Here is a 17863-nt window from a genome sequence, read left to right as displayed (position 1 = left end):
TTGTGACTGGCAAATGATTCTCAGGACGCCCATCCACCGGAGGATGACCGAAAGTTACCCTTCTTTACAAGCCTGACACAAATACAAACCAGATAGAACTAGCAGAGTGCTACATACAAGCTCGCCACATGGGAGCGTGGGTGAATAATATATTATTGTACTAATAAGCTATGCCAGTATAATTTCATTAATAATGGTTTAAGCAATTTTTTTTTAATGTGGAAAGAAATTTTGTGTGATTTAGTTTTTCATAGTAAAAATCAGGCAATCATTAATACATTTCAGAAATAAAGAAAAACAGGATGAAAAAAATTGCCAGGGGCTTGAAAAAGCATAGTTCATCTGTGCACCGGGGCAAACTGGGAGTTCACATGTGCGCTTCAATAACGATGGATCCAAATAAAATTGGCACAAAAGCATCATTGCAGGCTGCAAAATATTTGGCAAGAAGCAGGAAGCTATTTGTTCCTATGTAAATGTTTGTGAATGAACATGTGTTAACATCTTGAATATTTAATCTCATCCAGACATAATGTTCGGAGCCAATGCCCTAGCGTGTTGAGTGTTGAAGCTTGTCAGTGTGTGTTGACTGCCATGGTGCTTGATTTACAGCTTGTTGCCCTTTTATTTCCTCCTCCTCCCCCTTTATTTCCATAATAGAAAAGCAAGCGGCTTACTAACAAGGGTAGCTCGACAGTTACTCCTGTGTACTGAGGAATAAAACAGTGTGTAAAGCATGCCAACCTAAATGTACATTTACACAGGAATTACCATATGGTCATCACCAATGCAGACGGGTAACCAGAAAGTGGGCAGTTATGTTCAGGTTTCTGGTCAGTCTTGTGTCAGAGAATAACAACATTACAACAACATCTTATTGTACACAAATATCAAAATGATTGTATAGAACATTACTTACGTATATCTATTTTTGTCTGTTTCTACTTTAACAGAGATGCACTGAATCTCCTGAAGAAGTCTCCTGCCCCCAAAGCAACCCCAGCCATGGCTGCCCCACCTGCCCCAAGTCCTGTCCCCACTCCAGCAGCTATACCTCCGCCTCCAGGCAGCAGACCCAACATACCTCCTCTCTCTGTACCAGGGAAACCAGGAGCACCGGTGAGCACTCCTCACACCATATCTTTCTTTCTCACAGACACACTTAAGGCCAATTCATAGTTTTAACAACCATGTAGGGCCTGCAAGGGCCTGCTTTGATCCACATGATGTAAATGTTGCCATCCACTCATGTCCGCGGGAGCTCCAATCTCTTGTTACACACTCCAGTCCAGTCCAAAACATTGTACTCAAGTTAACTTGAGCTGCAGCACTGCAGGTAAAGTTTTAAGTGTCCTCTTAGTTTCAGTTTTAACCAGTGTTGGCAGTCAGAGGATGGTAAGCTTACCTTCCAGCCCTCCTGTTTACTGCTGGGGACTGACGCAGACCCTCTATTGTGCTGTTAATGCAACACTGCAGACATTCAGTATACACATTAGCCCTGTTTCCACCAAACACTTTCGGTATGGTACCTTTGGAACCAAAAGTAACCCTTCAGACATGGTACCTAGACCACAGCGTCTCCACCGCAAACAGTATGTGGGCAGGGTTGTTGTCACTCACTGCTCCGTCCATACCGGTGACACAGATGGAAGTCTGCACCTTGTTTATCATCCACAGAACGGGGTTGCACGCCAACATTTTCTGAACAAAAGAAAACAGGGTGCAGTGAGAGTCTCTCTTGATTAGATTAGTTTGTGCATTTAGTCCTTCTCAGGCAAGCTCAGGGGTTTAGTGTTGCCGGAGCCCACAGAAACAACACTCCACAACGCTTTTTTTTTTCCTCCGAGTCAGGATTGGGATATGGATTCAAGTCGTCAACTCATGCATTGAGTAACATTTCAAGTTAACGTCCCACCTTAAAAGTTGCAGTCAGCCCAGTGAATTATGCTATTTTTCCTCTCCGCCTACAGCTGCTGCGAGAGCCAGCAAAACATCCTTTCATTTTATAGCTACAGTCTACTAATACAGTCTAACTAACTTTCCACGTTGTGAACAGTGCCGACATAAACCTCAAAACCAGCCACAACTCGGCTCTGAGTAGAGTGACTGTCCACTTTTGTCCAGTCAATGGACTGCAGTGTTCACAGCTCCACCTTTTAGTACCAGATCCGTGTGCTAGGTACCCCAACAGAAGGGTGACCGAAAATGGGGAAGGTCCATAACGGTTCCATTGGTACCATCCACAACTTTTCACAGTGGAAACTGAAAAAATTGTACCGCTCAGTGGAAACAGGGCTATAGTCTGTTTTGTGGTGGTGCTAAGAAACTACTAGATATTATTAGCCACAGACACTTAATGACCCAGCTTTTGTTAAAGCTTAATTGGATTGATGAATGATCACCTAATAGTATTCCATGACTGCAGTTGGCATTGTAACTCTTCTAGTCTTGTTTCTTTATGTTTTTGTTTGCCTGTGGTCACATAGAAAAGGGTCACTGATTTTGTAGTTACAGTCCTGTAGTCACATATTAGATAACGATAATTTATTTTGTTTGAATACCACAAGCATTGTAACCAAGAGATTTGATTTCAATTTTCATATTCCATTGTTGTTCTTTTGCACCATTATCAATTTTAGTCCTCATGAATGTGTATCCTGCAAGATATGACCTATAGGTGTCAAAGACTGTGTCTACAAATAACCTGATGCACACATTTTTTACACAATCGTTCACTCCTGACCAATCATTAACTCATTGTTAGAAGCTTGTCAATAACATCTTTACATTGTCAAGCACATGCATTTTTCGAGTGATTGATGGCAGCCGACCATCGTTCTATTTCTTGTCCCTGTTGTCTCTCTCAAAATGCCTTGTCCTTCTCCTTGTTCAATTATTGACCTCCCCTTCCCTCCACTTGTCATCCTCAGGGCACTTTCACAGAGATCCCAGCCACAAATGTCCGCCGTGTGATTGCTCAAAGACTAACGCAATCGAAGACCACCATCCCCCACGCGTACGCCTCAGTTGACTGTGACATGGCTGCCGTCATGAACCTCCGTAAACACTTGGCCAAAGGTAACAATACACAACTTTGTTGGAGTGTGTTTCTTTACATGCACATGTTAGTGTCATGTCCCTCAGTGAATGTCTGACAGTAACATTTGGAAGGAGACGTCCATGAAGATGTGGATTTCAGGGTTTTCACATGACTGCTCATTTGACAAGGAGGACAGTCTGTTGCACTGAAAAAAGCTCTGGTACATGTCGTCTCATGGTGGTGAGGTACCTCTGGTTCAAGCCGAATCTCTCTCCGCATGTGTCTAAGGACAAACCAGACATGTTGTGGGTGGGAGTTCACATGTTGTGTGGGTCGTGAAGAGGGTATAAATGTGGTTGATTCAGACCCAGAAGCGCAACACCTCCAGAGGGCCAAATGGTACGTTATGGGATCTTGGAAACATCCATATCTGACACTGATCAGATCTTCTTCGCACATCACATTGTACAGCTGATAAGACAGCGACAATTAGTCATACACATAACTCTAATCTAAAATTTCTCCCGTTTGACTAACAGGATGTCTGCGTCTGCTAGCTTGAAATAACTTGCACCATTTCAGAAAGCGATATCAGTGACAAAATGTGATAGAAAAGGAAGCTGTTTTCATTCATAACAGTGAGGTTTCATTCATATAGTTGTCCCTTTGTGCTGAGTAAAGTACTCTACCAGAGTAATCATCTCTAGTTCAAAGTGTTTCAAATGGATTCTTTTAGAGCGCCGGCTCTTTGGTGCACTCTGCGTTATATAATGACAGTATTCAAGATAAAGAACAGCATTAAAAGACTGTGGAAAAGCATTAAAGGCCTGTGGAGGAAATGGATATGTGTGAGGGCAGTGGAAGGCAGTGGAAAATAGCTCGGTCCATCTGTACAGTATCAGTAAGGCAGGTACTGTTTGGATTGAGAGCTTGACTGATCGAATAATAAGCAGAAGCAGAGCCTCGCAGTGTCCTCAGCAAGTTTAGCAAAGCTGCTCTTTTACTTTATCAGCCTCACAGACTTCCCTAGCAACTGTAACTGAGCTAACCGCAGCTTCTTGTGCAACAGCCATCAGTGTGTGTGTGTGTGTGTGTGTGTGTGTGTGTGTGTGTGTGTGTGTGTGTTTTAAGGTGAAGGGAGGTTTACACTACAAATAGAGAAAGGGAACAGTGTTCATGTGTCACAACAGTCGCAGCCAAGAAAATATTAATCATTAACGGCTGCTTTTTATGCAGTCCTAGAATTTTGCTTTTTTTCACCAGGAAGATTCAAAATCTCTTTTTCAAGGGAGTCCTGGCCAAGACAGCAGCATGAAGACTTTCACACAAACTATAAAATACAACTTATGCTTGCTTTTGGCTTTTTTTTTTTTGTTGATAAAGCGAGAGTGCTTCGTCAGTTTCCTATTTTTAAACATTTAGTTTAACACACTAGCACATAATTGGCTTTATTTAGCTTAACTTTGCCCAGCTGTCACACAAACAGTAAATCTCTCCGGGTGCTGTCTCTGCGATGGAGGAAATGGGACGGCCATTCCAGACCTATTAGCGAGGTTGTGTGTGTACCGAGGGATTCTCTCCCCGGTTGTTTTTGCGGACTCTCATTGTTCGGGAGCAGCGCGATTTCACGGTTAGCTCGTTAATCATCCCGCTCACAGCATTCATAACTGTCTGGTACTGCACTAATGGACGCTAGTACAAGTTGGCAGCGATGCCAGGCCGAGCCCGCCCGGCCCCACTGGTGTCACACACCACGGGGAGGGGAGCGGAGCAAATGCTAGTGACTGAGAGGGACTGATTCTGATCAGCTGGAGTGTAGGTCAGCAGGATAAAAGAGATATAGGGGGTGGTTTTTTTTCCACTGAGGGAATTTGTAGTATCACTCATGTGACATTTGAGAAAGAGCAGGTGTTTTACAGCAATCATGCCCGTATGTCCATTTGCTCACAGTCTGTTTCTCATTTGTCTTTTCAGAACAGATCAAAGTGTCTGTTAATGATTTCATTATCAAGGCAGCTGCTGTTACACTGAAAGTAAGTATTGTTCAGAGTCCCTTCTTTTGTCGTCGTTTGTTGGTTTAACCTCTTCATCTTTATTTATTCATCCATTAACCATGACTACATGTATGAAGCACATGGTTATTCAACTTATGTGCCTACAAGTATCTGGTGTGTTATGTCTTTCAGTGCTTAACAAAGCCCACGCACACACACACACAGCTATCTGTAGATCATACTGTAAATGATTTCAAAGGCTCCATCATTTGGTCTCTAAATTTTACATTACTTCAGCAACAAAGGTCACTCTGTTGTCGGCGTCGCCGGCTCATTCAGATGATGAATCTACTGGTAGCTTTGCCATTATAAGACAAGATCAAGTGTTTACTCAGAGACTGTTCATTGTGTTCCTTTTTCCTGTCAGTCGATGGAAATTGTGGGGAAACTCTCAGGAATTCACCCGTTGCTCTGAGCAGTTTTAGAAAACACAAAATAAACGCTGTAAATAAAGATGCTGTTGTTAATGGAAAAAAAAAACAGATGCAGCCCTCTGGTGATTTAATTATTTCAACCAGGAATGTCTCAGTAGCATCTGATAAGAACAGCCTGTTATCTGCTTCTCCTATATTCTTATCACTTATCAGTTGAATATCAGTGAGTAAATGTGTCGGCCTTTAGCCTTAACATGTGCAAGACATCATGGGTGTTGGACATTGTACCATGTACGCTGTAGGAATATATGTATGAAACGCTGCTATGTGAGGATAAAGTAACAGCTGCAGAACCTGGCTGTTTGGTGCGTGTGTTACAGTAAATGTGAGGCATGTGGAACATGAATGTGTACATTTTCCCAGTCCATGCCGCCATTTGGTCAGAATACCTCTTTGGATTGGCTTCTGCACTAAACTGAGCAAAGTGATGGACTTGTGTAACACTGTAACATCAGAAACTTGCCAAAAGCAGCTGTGCTTTGGCCCAAGTTGACCCTAAGTACATTAGAAGGTGGCATATGAGGCCACTTATATAAACTGGTGTGCACTGGCAAGTGTTCTGCTTTGCTTTTTCTGGGCAGATGAAACTTTTCCTGTGTCCTCCATACCTCAAGTATTTAGCAGATATTTTATAATTGAGGTTCCACCACAGCAGATTCATCAGGATCAAGATTAATTCGATTTATATCAGATTATTTATGCGTAGATATCTAGCGCAGTAAATCTGTATCTAGATTTGCTGGCCTGATAGCAAGAGTATACAGCCACCACCAAATTGATTACTGATTTTCCTACATTTGCTGTACTATAATGTTTTTTTTGACCATCATTATAATTGATTTATTTGCATGTTAGCAGCCACATTGTAGAAAATTACAGATTTTTGGTACTCTATCAGACTGTGATTTGTTCCTCCACACTCATGAACTGAATAGAAGCACAGTTTCAAAGCCTGAGGGCTTTGTTTCTCTATTTTTGCTTGTTAATTTTCACTGTTAAGATCTGTTAAAACCTGGGCTGACCTCTGACTTTCTATCTCAGGAGATGCCAGAAGTGAATGTGACCTGGTCTGGTGATGGACCCCGTGCACTTGATTCGATCCACATTTCAATGGCCGTGGCAACTGACAAAGGCCTCATTACCCCCATCATCAGGGACGCTGCAAACAAAGGAGTCCAGGAGATCTCCGCAAATGCTAAGGTAAATATATTATTATAAACCATTATGTTATGATATTTAACGAGGCAGCCTTGTTGTGAGTGTTGTGTCGTAAAGCCGTCTGCTTAAGCGAGGGGACTTTTCTCACGCTTGCCTCGCTGTTGGTAGATTTTAACTTCAAGCTGCGGGGGCGTTCGGTGTATCACTTCAGGTGAAGACTTGGAGTTTTGCTGTTGATTTGTATGTGGGAATAGATAAGGGATTTGAGACTTGACTGCAGCCCAACTGTATGGGAAAAACAAACTCTGTGGGCATCTGTAGAGTTGTGCTCACCTTCTGGCTAGAACTTTGTTGCATATTAAGTTGTTTTTTTCTCTGTTATCCATCAGATCATGTAACAGGAGGTGCATTTCCATCCACCTGTTTTTATGCACATGTCCAATTTGCATATAAAAAACGGAATGGAAACACCAGCAGTTCAAAAAAATGGCAGTATCACAAAAAATAGTTTTTACAATCAGGGAAGGCAGAAAAGTTGGTGAATCGATAAATGGTGAATGCAGCTGAAACAAAGCTTTTATTTACTTGTATTTCACAGATAAGAAACAATAAGTTGTGAAGACAATAAAGCCTCCAAAAATAGCATTTCAAGTCAAGTGTGTGATTTATTCTGGTTTCATATGAGTAGAGGAAATATCTGCTAGTAGCTAGGCTAAGTTACACAGTGTAAAATGCCATAGGCTTGTGCTAATAATGTTAGCATGATGTATTTGTTTGGAAAACGTGTTTAGTACAAGACAGTTGTCTTGTCAGTGAACCCTGTGAGTTGTAATGGTAATTGTAATGGTTGTAATTGTTAAATGTTGCTGTTGTCTCTGGCTTCTTATGAGTAGAGGACAAGTCCGCTAGTCACTAGGCTAATTTAAACAATGTAAAATGCCATAGGCTTGTGCTAAAAACATTAGCATGTTGTGTTTGGGGGAAAATGTGTCCAACAAAAGACAAAGCTGATTTTGTGTTTGAAATTGTCGCTAATAAGTCATGTTTGATGGGTTTTGGGTGTGTTTTGAATCACCTCAGCTTTACAACATTTTACAGAAACCCTGCTGCCAACTAGTGTTTTGGAGGTGTAACTGCAGAGTGACACAGACACACCACCGCACAAGTATAAATGCTCACAACGGGGTAGGCTATGGCGTAGACTCTGCATAGAGCTGACGCACAACTATCAAATCCTGCTTTATTCAGCAGTGGTGTAATGGCACCTGACTTGAGAATTAGCGCCACCTACTGTTTATCTCATTAAACCAACTCCCAATATTGGCGTAACAGAAGTGGATCGAAAAGGGCATAAATTTGCATTTTCTTTTGCTGACAATCTGGAAGTTAGGTTAAACTTTTCCGTGTGTTTGGATGGAAGCCTGTCTATTGTCAGATCATCTGAATAAATCTGTAAATAACTGATTAAATTTGGGATAGTTTGATTTTTGGGCTGTTACGCTCTAGGACTCAGCTGTCACTGGCCACAGATGGAGCACAAAGCAACAATGGTCAGCCCTCTCTGCCGCTCACAGTCAGCAGCTGGGGACCGGCATTTATTCGCAAACAGATGAAATTTTTCTCTCAAAATCTGATATGCATGTGCAGACACACACTCGATGATTAGTCTCAGTCTCTTTTTCATTAAAGACGTATACACAGATCAAAAAGATGAATTTCTCAAGATGAGGGTAATGAGCGTAATGTCTCTCACCAGCAGTGACTGGCTGTAAATGAACAGGGCTCATATTTATGCCTGATATGTCTCAGTGAATTTGATCTAACAGCTGTTAGCAGCAAAATATAGAAGACTCGTGACTGTTGCCGTTAAACACAAAACAGTGTTTTTAAATGTGGAAGACTGCCTCTATACCTAATGACACAATATTAGCCCGAACAGTGTTGACATCACATTTCAGTCTCAGCAGCACTAACAGTGTCAGTAATACCAGCGGTAGCAACTATAATAATTGTTGCAGTTGGGTGGCTGAACTGCAGTATTAGTATGATTGTATTTGTACTAGTGACAGTACCAATTTCAGCTTGGCAGGGGCAAGAATACGTGTGGTAGTTTGGGGAAATACACAGTGTCATTGTGAGAGTTGTTTAGGGAAGGAGTGGGTGAGTGTGTAATTAGGTTTAAGACAGACTTCTACATACTTCTATTCTTGCATTGATGACTATGCTGTAATCCATTCCAGGCAGATCTTGCAATATATGTGGTTGCCTCAGCCCTGTAGGTGTTGTCTGTCTGTCTGGACAGACATCTCAGCACGCTCATGTCAATACTGCGTTAGCAGAACTAGCTGTTAATATAATGCCCCAGTGTGGGTGGAAATGATGTGTTGCCTCAACATGTGGTTGTATAAATTAGTATGTAATTACAGTTCAACACACTGTGCCCAATTTACAGGGTTGTGTTTCACTAACCCTTTTTGAGTGCATTATATATTTACATTTGTACTATCTTTCAAGTGTTAAGGTGTTTGTGCAGTTTAGTTGATAATCGTGCCATCCAGTTAAATGGGTATTTTGGTATTTGTTATCATTGTACAGTAAATGTCCTGCATTATGCATTAAGATCATGTTAGCTTCATTTTTATTGTATAGTATAATTCAGAGTTAGGATTGCAGCTCTGCACAGTGGTGCAGTAGTTAAAATTGTTGCCTCACAGCAACAGGGTTCCAGGTTTGGTCTCAAGATATGGGGTTGAGGTGCCCTTCTGTGCAGAGTTTGCATGTTATCCCGGTGTCAGCGTGGGTTTTCTCCAGGTACTCTGGCTACCTCTCACGGTCCAAAATAATGAAAGTTAGGTTAATTGGTGACTGTATGTGTCAGCATAGTCTGGCGACAGCAAGAGGTGTTTTTATCCTCCTCCTAAGAGGATAAGCGGTCACAGAGACGGAATAAATCTCTAGGAGATTAAGACAGAATGTTTTGTATTGGATCTTCTTTTTCTGGCGTATGTCCTTAGACCTTCAGCTCCGTTGAGGCAAGCCAGTCCAGTGTTTCATCGTCCAGGTCAGTTAGACCACGATTGCCATTTGGTGGCTGGTGTTTGGGGCAGCTGATTGAGGGTTGAGAATAGGAACGTCTGTTGGGTCTTCAATGTAGTGGTGGAGCCTTGATTAGGGATGGGAATTGATAGGATTTTATTGATATCAATGCCATTATCGATTCTGCTTATCGATCTGATTCTTTATCGATTCCCTTATTGATTCCTCCTGCGAATTAATGATATCACCTCCTGTTGTTTGTAACCCAATACATCTGCTATCAGAACGTTTTATTATGAACCTTAAAGCCATGGTCTAGTTTAGAAAGTTGATGAGAAAGATTTGAAAAAGGCATCCCCAGCCTGAGTGTGTCAACACCACGCAGCTAGTGCAGCTAACTCAGGTGAGGCAGCTAACACAGCTAGCCCAGCATATTATTACAACAAATAGCGTGCAAATCAACTCAACTGGCCTCATCTTACCATCCTTGGTGTTCCCATGAAATCCGACAACAGGAGCGGGGATGCGCCGAGGCTCCACAACTGGCTAGCAGCTTCAGGGAGGCTAACAACAACAGCTCCCCGCCCGCCGTCCACCTGGATCGGGGATGCGCCGAAGCTCCACAGTGAGCTAGCAGCGTGAAGTGAAGCTACGGCTTTGACCGCTTCTGTCTCTCCGCCATTACGTCGTCTTTGTTGTTGAACGGGCTGCTGACTGACGAGCGTCATAATGAAAAGAATCGATAAGGGAATCGTTAAGCATAAAGGCTAATGATGTCAATGAATTGGACCAGTTGGAACCGGTTCTTAGCAGGAACCGGTTCTCGATTCCCATCCCTAGCCTTGATGGTTCCGTTGGTCCCTCCATCTGACCCAGGCAGTCTTGGAGGTATCAGATGGTATTTTACGGAGCAGTTCTTGAGCGTTTGTGGCAAAGGGGCGCTGGGACTTGACACGAGAGTGCTGCAGTGTCTCCGTAGTGATCTTGTGGAGGAGGTGGGATTCACTCGTCTGTGCTTTTCGAGCGAGGGCCAGCGAGGCTGCTTCTCGTCTGACCTCGGCTAGAGCGATAGCAGCGAGGACAGGCAGTTGGTATTGGATAATGCAAAAATTGTCAGTTACTGTTTATCCTCCTGTCATTTTCCAGCAGTCCAGTTATCTAGTTATGTGAATCCAGTTATTTTGTGATGTTATGTTGCTCAAAAACTTCTCTATACCATTTTCTAGTGAGTCTAGTTGTAATTTTTGTTTGAAGAAAAGTTTGCTTCAAGTTGTTGATCAGGCTTATGAGACCCAGAGGAAAAAAAGCATTCTTTATGTATGTTGTTCTTATTAAACAATTTTGATGACTTCTAGTCAGATCACTGCAGGGGAACATCGAAACACTAGTGCACATACACATACAACAGCTACTGTAAAGCACAGGCACTGACACTGTGTACATTTCAGTCCACTTAAGCCTTCAAAATGAGCTTCGCCACCCACTGCTATTCAGTTTACTTATGCTGCTGGCTTGAGTTTAATCTGCATTTATCAGTCCTTATTGGTCTCAAATTAAAATCAACATGTGGTTTGCATGAAGCGTAGAGAGGTCGCTGCTGGCTATTGATGTGATGGAGTGGAGTATCAGGCTGTTTTTTTGCACTAAGAGCTCTTATCTCAAATGTGCCCACCGTATCCCACCATGTCTCACAACCACAGTGAGTCATTCTCGACTTTCTGTGTTGGTTAAGTCTCCACATTAACCTTTAACAACATTTCCATTTGAATAAAGTTCATGTTGAATAAAGACATGGTAGCAATCCAGCAGTCTCAGCTGAGAGAAAGAGCTTGGAAAAAAAAAGAGAAGTTCAACGATAGCTTTTCAACAGTAGCCTCGTTATTTCAGCAAGGTCTGTAGTATAATGAAGCCTATATTTTAACAGATTTAAGAGCTCGTACTTGATCTCTAGAATCACATAAATGCTTCTTAGTTAAAGTCGGGTGGATCGCGTGCTTGCACACATCCCCTCAGCAGAGACAATACCGTCAACACACTTTGTTCTTCATTGACAGATATTTTGTTTTCTCCAGGGTTGTCACTCTCATTCATGCAATGATAGAACATGAATTCGCAGAACCTGGCTGCAGCAATATGTTAGTTTTCCTTGCCAGATGCCTCATCTTGCGTTCTGGGTGTTGTCAATTCCCTTTCTTCATTTTAGAAAGGCACAGTCTGATAGTTCCCATTTAGCTCAGCGCTTGCTATTGGGCATTTAATAATTTTTTTTTTTTTTTTTTTTTTGGATCATGATATTTGAAAGTTGATCCCTGTGGCCTTTCACCGAAAAGTCTGAATGGTATAAAACTGGCTGAAAACGTGTTTCCATAAACATATTTTAAATTCTAAATTTGATAAAATGTCCTCAATTACGTAACAAAGTTTTTATGTTTCGTTGCTGTGGTTTTTGCCTTTGTTGAAAAAGATGATGTGATAAATGGGATACTGGAATGCCTTTGCCAAATAAATTCTGATGTAATGGACTTTTAACTCACATGACTGATCAGCTGTTTCCGCTTGGGCCGTCTTCACAGATCATGCATTTATTTGTCTTCGCCTCTGGGCAGCATGAAACACCTAACGGAAAGTAATTCCAGAAGACCTTTGTCTGTTATGTCTAGTAGATGCGATTCATAACCTCTACTTCATTTACTCTTTTTACCGGCGGATTACAGCTATGTTTAAAGTGTAGCCTAAACTGCCAGCTTTCAACGAAACAACACTTTGAGGAGCCTGGTTTATTGGCTTGCAAACCAGTTAATGGAAACACTCATAATTTGCTTTTTTTTTTTTTTTTGGTCAATATTTTAATATTTGAAACGTTTGTCTAAAATTTGCTTGACGATTGAATGGAAATACGGTTTGAGAGGCTTGCAGTACTTCAGGAGAATTGCTCTGTTATGTCTAGTTGACTAGTTCGGATGGACAAAGCTTGAGCTACTGTCAGTACAACAGAACTTCTAGAATGCAATGGCATTAATTAGTATAACTGGTTTATTAGTATTTATTGGTGTCTAACTTTACAGGAAAATAGGTCCATTTGGTCTTTATAGTTATTTAGCACCACTTTTATCCAGATTGAAGTATCTCAATAAGTATTAGATTGATGGTAAAAGTGTACAGACATGCATGGTCCTCAGAGGATGAATTCTAATGACTTTGCTGATCCCCAGACTTTTCCAGTTGCACCACCAGCAAGTCCTAATTTTCACTTATCTTGTAAAAATTTCATCTCAAGATGAGTTTTGATTAGCGATTTGAACTGAGTGAGGTCGGTGCAGTCTCGAATGTGTTTGGGGAGAGTGCTCCAGAGGGAGGGGACACCCATGGAGAAGGCTCTGTCACTTTAGGTTCGGTGCTTGGTCCTGAGTGGTAGAGTCAGGGGGTTGGCAATGGGTGAGTAGACAGGCAGCAGAGTTCTGGATGTATTGCAGTTTATTTAGGACATTGGATGGTGTACCGTAAAGAATGCTGTTACAATAGTTAATTCTGGCTGTTATGAAGGCGTGGGCATTATAGACAGGCTGTATAGATATTCATGGTATCCAGAGGATGAATCCTGCTGACTTCAGTGATCCCCTGACTTTCCCTTTAACATCTAGCCAACACAGCATGTGCTTATGTCTTTATTTACATGGACATATCAGGAGCTCTCTTAACACCTCATGTTTACATCACATAGCAGGTGTACTTTTCTATATCTTCATGCCAAGAGTTTGATTGACATGTAATGTTTCCACAGGCACTGGCCCAGAAGGCTCGAGATGGGAAACTTCTACCTGAGGAGTACCAGGGAGGCTCATTCAGGTAAACCTAAGACATACGTCATGTTATAGGGAAAGACGAGGCATATGGAAAGACACAACATTTAAACTTCATTTCAGCCCCCCCCCCCCCACTCTCCAGTATAACTCTGTCTTTCTCAATTGTATAAACTGACTTGTCCGTGGGAACAGAGGCCCTTTCATCTCTTTAACACCTAACTCTATCTCACAATTTCCTTTCGTAGCTCAGCAGCGAGATAGCCATCATAAATTTCCGCTATTATGACTTAAATCCGGTTTCACAGATAGTCAATATATTATGCATATTCTACATTTCATGCGGGCCTGAACTGAATGTGGCCTTGGGCGACAAGTATCATCAGTTACTGTGCCATCAATTGCTGAAAAGTGGAAGGGAGGCTTTTCAACTCATTAGAATTAATGGTGTCATTTAGACATAAATGGGGTTTCTGTGTCAGGCAGGAGCGATGAATTCCTATGGAGATGCAGTCCTCTTTGTCCTCCTGAGGATATATGTGTACGCCCTTCCTCTATTCGTTTTTCCATCCCCCTGAGCTCAGATTCTCATTAAGGCAAACAGCAAACTGCCCTCGGGTCAGTCTTGTTCACCATACACAACATTTAGGGAGAGACTTGCCGACTGCTGCTGCTGCTGCTGCTGTATTAATCTTTACCGATCAGCGCTCTATTCTTTAACATAAGATGTTCACGGCCAATTATATTTATCGACTTAATTCACCCTCTCATTTTTTACTGACTCGCTGTAAGAGGTTTTGCATCAAGACGCTGCGTTCAGAGCCTCCATGATGCTTGCTTAGTTGATTTTTATGCATTTTCTCCCCCGCTGAGCTTGACTAATGATGTAATATGTCTACTGTCTCCTCTCTCTTCCCATCCCGTCCTCCCTCCCTTCTCCTTCTCTCTCCCTGACAGCATTTCTAACCTAGGGATGTTTGGTATCAGCGGCTTCATCGCCGTGATCAACCCTCCTCAGTCGTGCATCCTCGCCGTGGGGACCTCCAGGGCCGAGCTGCGACTGTGCGAGGAAGACCAGACCCTGCGCACCCAGCAGCTGATGACAGTTACACTGTCCAGTGATGGACGACTAGTGGATGACGAATTGGCTGCACGGTTTCTAGATAAATTCCGCGCCAACTTAGAACAACCACAACGCATGGCCCTAGCCTGAAAAAACAAAAGTGGGATATCTGTACAGGAGTGATTGGAGGGACAAAACAAGTAACGCCTGCATGGCAAAGCCAGTCTTGTGCTTTCACACGCAGAGAGCTCTTAAAAAGTAAGTAGTACACAAGTAGGCGTGTACGTAGTTTAAACTTGTTTGTGTGGCTTGCTTCTGACAGATAAGCACCTGGCTTTGTGATGGAGGGGTTAAACGGGGCTTCTGTTAGAGTGGTTTCAGATTCTGGCAGTGGTGCCAAATATTACCGAGACAGAAAAACGGGGTGCGTCCCACATACTGTAGTAGGGGTGGTTGTTCTGTCACAGCAGTGTTGTATATATTATAAAGTGGTTATTCCAGTTTATGTTCTGGTTTTCAGTCCCAGTTCACAGACTCTGTGTCACTATAAATACAAATGCAGCTTGTACTGTAAAAACAGATATTTATCTCTGAACATCGGTGGCAATGCAGTTTCTGATCAGGGTAAACCCACACAAACCATTTCCTGTTGTTACAGAAATCAAACAGAATTCAAGAACTGAATTAATTCTTCTTGTCAGTACATTTTAACTTATTTAAAAACAAATGTTGTGACATCCCTGAAAACTTTATCTTCCAAGTCCACGTGTATACAAATTAAATACAATAACCATTTAGGGTTTTGGTTTCCTCAGATGCCAATAAAACACAATGTTCAACCTTGAAATGCGTGTGCGCCTCATTAAAACATGTTTCTCTCCACCTTCACGCACACAGTGAAATCACAGATGTGTGTCTGCCTGTTTCTGTTTAATTAGAATCTAAAGAGATTGCATAATAATTATTTCATAGAAGCCAATTAGGATAATGTGCTGGGCTTAGTATACAGGTCAGTCTCTGTTGGCAGATGTTTATCTTTGCTGTAAGCGTGGGCAGAACAGCTGTTTACATGTGTATCAGCACCAGTCGAGCAGAGCTTATCCTAGATACACGTTAGTGGGGTTTTTTTTCTGACATAAAGGAAGAAGCTGCTGAGATAGGGAAAGTTGTCTCATGTCTCCGGCTTATATTTACATTTACACACCACACATTACTACAAGGGCGGCATCTACGCTCAGATGTGTGCAGTTAACGCAGTTGGACAAGGCGAAGACCTTCCTCTTAAGTCACCTTTGAATTCACGGCTCCTCTCTATGTGCTGCTGATTTACAAGATGGGTTTTCTACATTTTTAATTCAGGATATTAATGACCTAGGGTGAGTTGTGGATTATGCTGGTAGCAATGAAAGAAAAGAGGTACAGGAACTGCATTCATATTTAATGCTATTACAGCCGGGGCCACAGTGAAAATCTCTGTCTGATAGTAACTCCCAAGAACTGCCTTTCCCCCGACTGTTCTTCTTTTACTGTAACCTGTCATGCACTTAACCACTTTCAACAACTGTGGAGCAAGGACATTTTGTTCTGTGGTTGCTGTGGAATCAGATGTGCGCGTTCTGCATTGAGGCATTGAGGAAGGACTGGTACAGGCAGTGTACATGGGGACGGGGGGAGGTTAACAGGCAATTGGCAGAGTGCAGCTGTTTTCTACAGTATGCCCACTGTTCTGCTGGCCATTTGCAGACACACACATGCACCTTCTGCGGTGCTAGTTACCACGGTGATGGAGGGTACATTCAAATAAAAAGTGAGGACAGGACAAAAACGTTGCCCTTTAACATTTAAGCTTGAGTCATAGTCACAGTGACACAATATGGAGAAGCGTCAGCGTTGCGCTCTTTCAGTTTTTTGTTTTTCTGTCACGTCTCTCTAATTGTTCCAGATTCGATAAGCATGAAATGTCACTATAAACATGTCTTTTTCCATCATTCACACCTGGATTTGTTAGACAACATTTGCTCTTTTAATATTTGTGAATCTTTCAGTGTGGTAAGTTACACCATATGCCGTCATCTGACATCACCTCCACACAGCTTCAGACAGACTAGCCCCCTTCTTCCACTTATCTCCTCCTTATTGAATATAAATGTGTTATTACCCAGTGAGCCGTGCTCATAATCCCACCACTACACTGTGCACACCTTCACCAGCTGCTGGGGAGAGATACAGTAGCTTCCCCGGATCAACCGAAGATCAAGTCAAATGCAGAAGTTCAAACAACTGCTCAAGAAGGCAAAGCCAATGTGTCAGCTGCCATCACAGCACATAAACAAGCACATTAACATGGTGGGAAGTGAACATATTCAAATAAACACAAGAAGTTTGTGCTCTAAAAAAAAAATAAATAAATAAATAAGTAAATAAATAAATAAATAAGAAGGGATCAGCACTCAGTGAATAACCTCCTAAGCCCTACGACAAACTATTATGGCAAGGCTTAACTATACAGACCAATGAGCAGTGATAACTAACATGTCTTTGGGGTCATCGGGTGGGAACCTCCTTTCACCGGTGTTTCGTCTAGTTGGTCCCACGACACCTCCAGGAGGCTAGACAGTGATCTCTGGCGTCCCAGAGACACTCCCCTAATGCCAGGTCTCACTGCTCCCCACACTAACCGAACAACCTCCTTTACCTTACCTATATTACCACAGAGGAGGTAGACCCAGGGAGGGAAGCCTTGTTAGGCTATCACACTCCCCCGCCGGGTTAGGCTGTACAGTCTACCTCCCCAAGACGAGCCCTCACAACAATGACACCTCCAGGAGGCTAGACAGTGATCTCAGCCCAAACAGAACAGCACTGCCACCTTCAACCAAACCCAGGCTCCGTTTATGCGAGCTCCAGGCAGAAGCAATGCTGATACTACCTTTACTAGCACATTCACCATACTCTATTTCACACGCTACATAGCATAACTACAATGTAAGCTAAAGTTAAAGGAGATAAATGAACTCACAGGATCAGCAAACACACTCACTTTGCAGCATGGTCTCAAACAAAATGGATTCAGATAGGCCACTCCCACACTTAAATAACCTTCCTCTTCCTGGATTTCCTCCTTACATACACATGGCTTTCTCAGCCCAAACAGCACTGCCATCTTCAACCAAACCCAGGCTCCATACATGCGAGCTCCAGGCAGAAGCAATGCTGATACTAGCTTTCCTGTCACATTCACCATACTCTATTTCACACACTACATAGCATAACTACAA

General features: G+C 42.4%; 1 protein-coding gene across 1 annotated transcript in view; it reads left to right on the top strand.

Annotated features, from left to right (window-relative positions):
- pdhx (pyruvate dehydrogenase complex component X) overlaps positions 1–15432 on the top strand; it is a 42415-nt gene extending 26983 nt beyond the window's left edge. The window contains exons 6-11 of the mRNA XM_049574556.1: positions 954–1119; positions 2931–3078; positions 5015–5073; positions 6570–6728; positions 13504–13568; positions 14480–15432. Coding sequence (XP_049430513.1) covers positions 954–1119; positions 2931–3078; positions 5015–5073; positions 6570–6728; positions 13504–13568; positions 14480–14735 — 853 coding nt within the window. The 3' untranslated portion in view covers positions 14736–15432. The remainder of the gene's footprint in view (positions 1–953; positions 1120–2930; positions 3079–5014; positions 5074–6569; positions 6729–13503; positions 13569–14479) is intronic.
- Positions 15433–17863: the final 2431 nt, after the last annotated feature.

Source organism: Epinephelus fuscoguttatus, linkage group LG4 (assembly GCF_011397635.1).
Source record: "Epinephelus fuscoguttatus linkage group LG4, E.fuscoguttatus.final_Chr_v1".
NCBI lineage: Eukaryota > Metazoa > Chordata > Actinopteri > Perciformes > Serranidae > Epinephelus > Epinephelus fuscoguttatus.
This window is presented reverse-complemented; position numbering and strand designations above follow the sequence as displayed.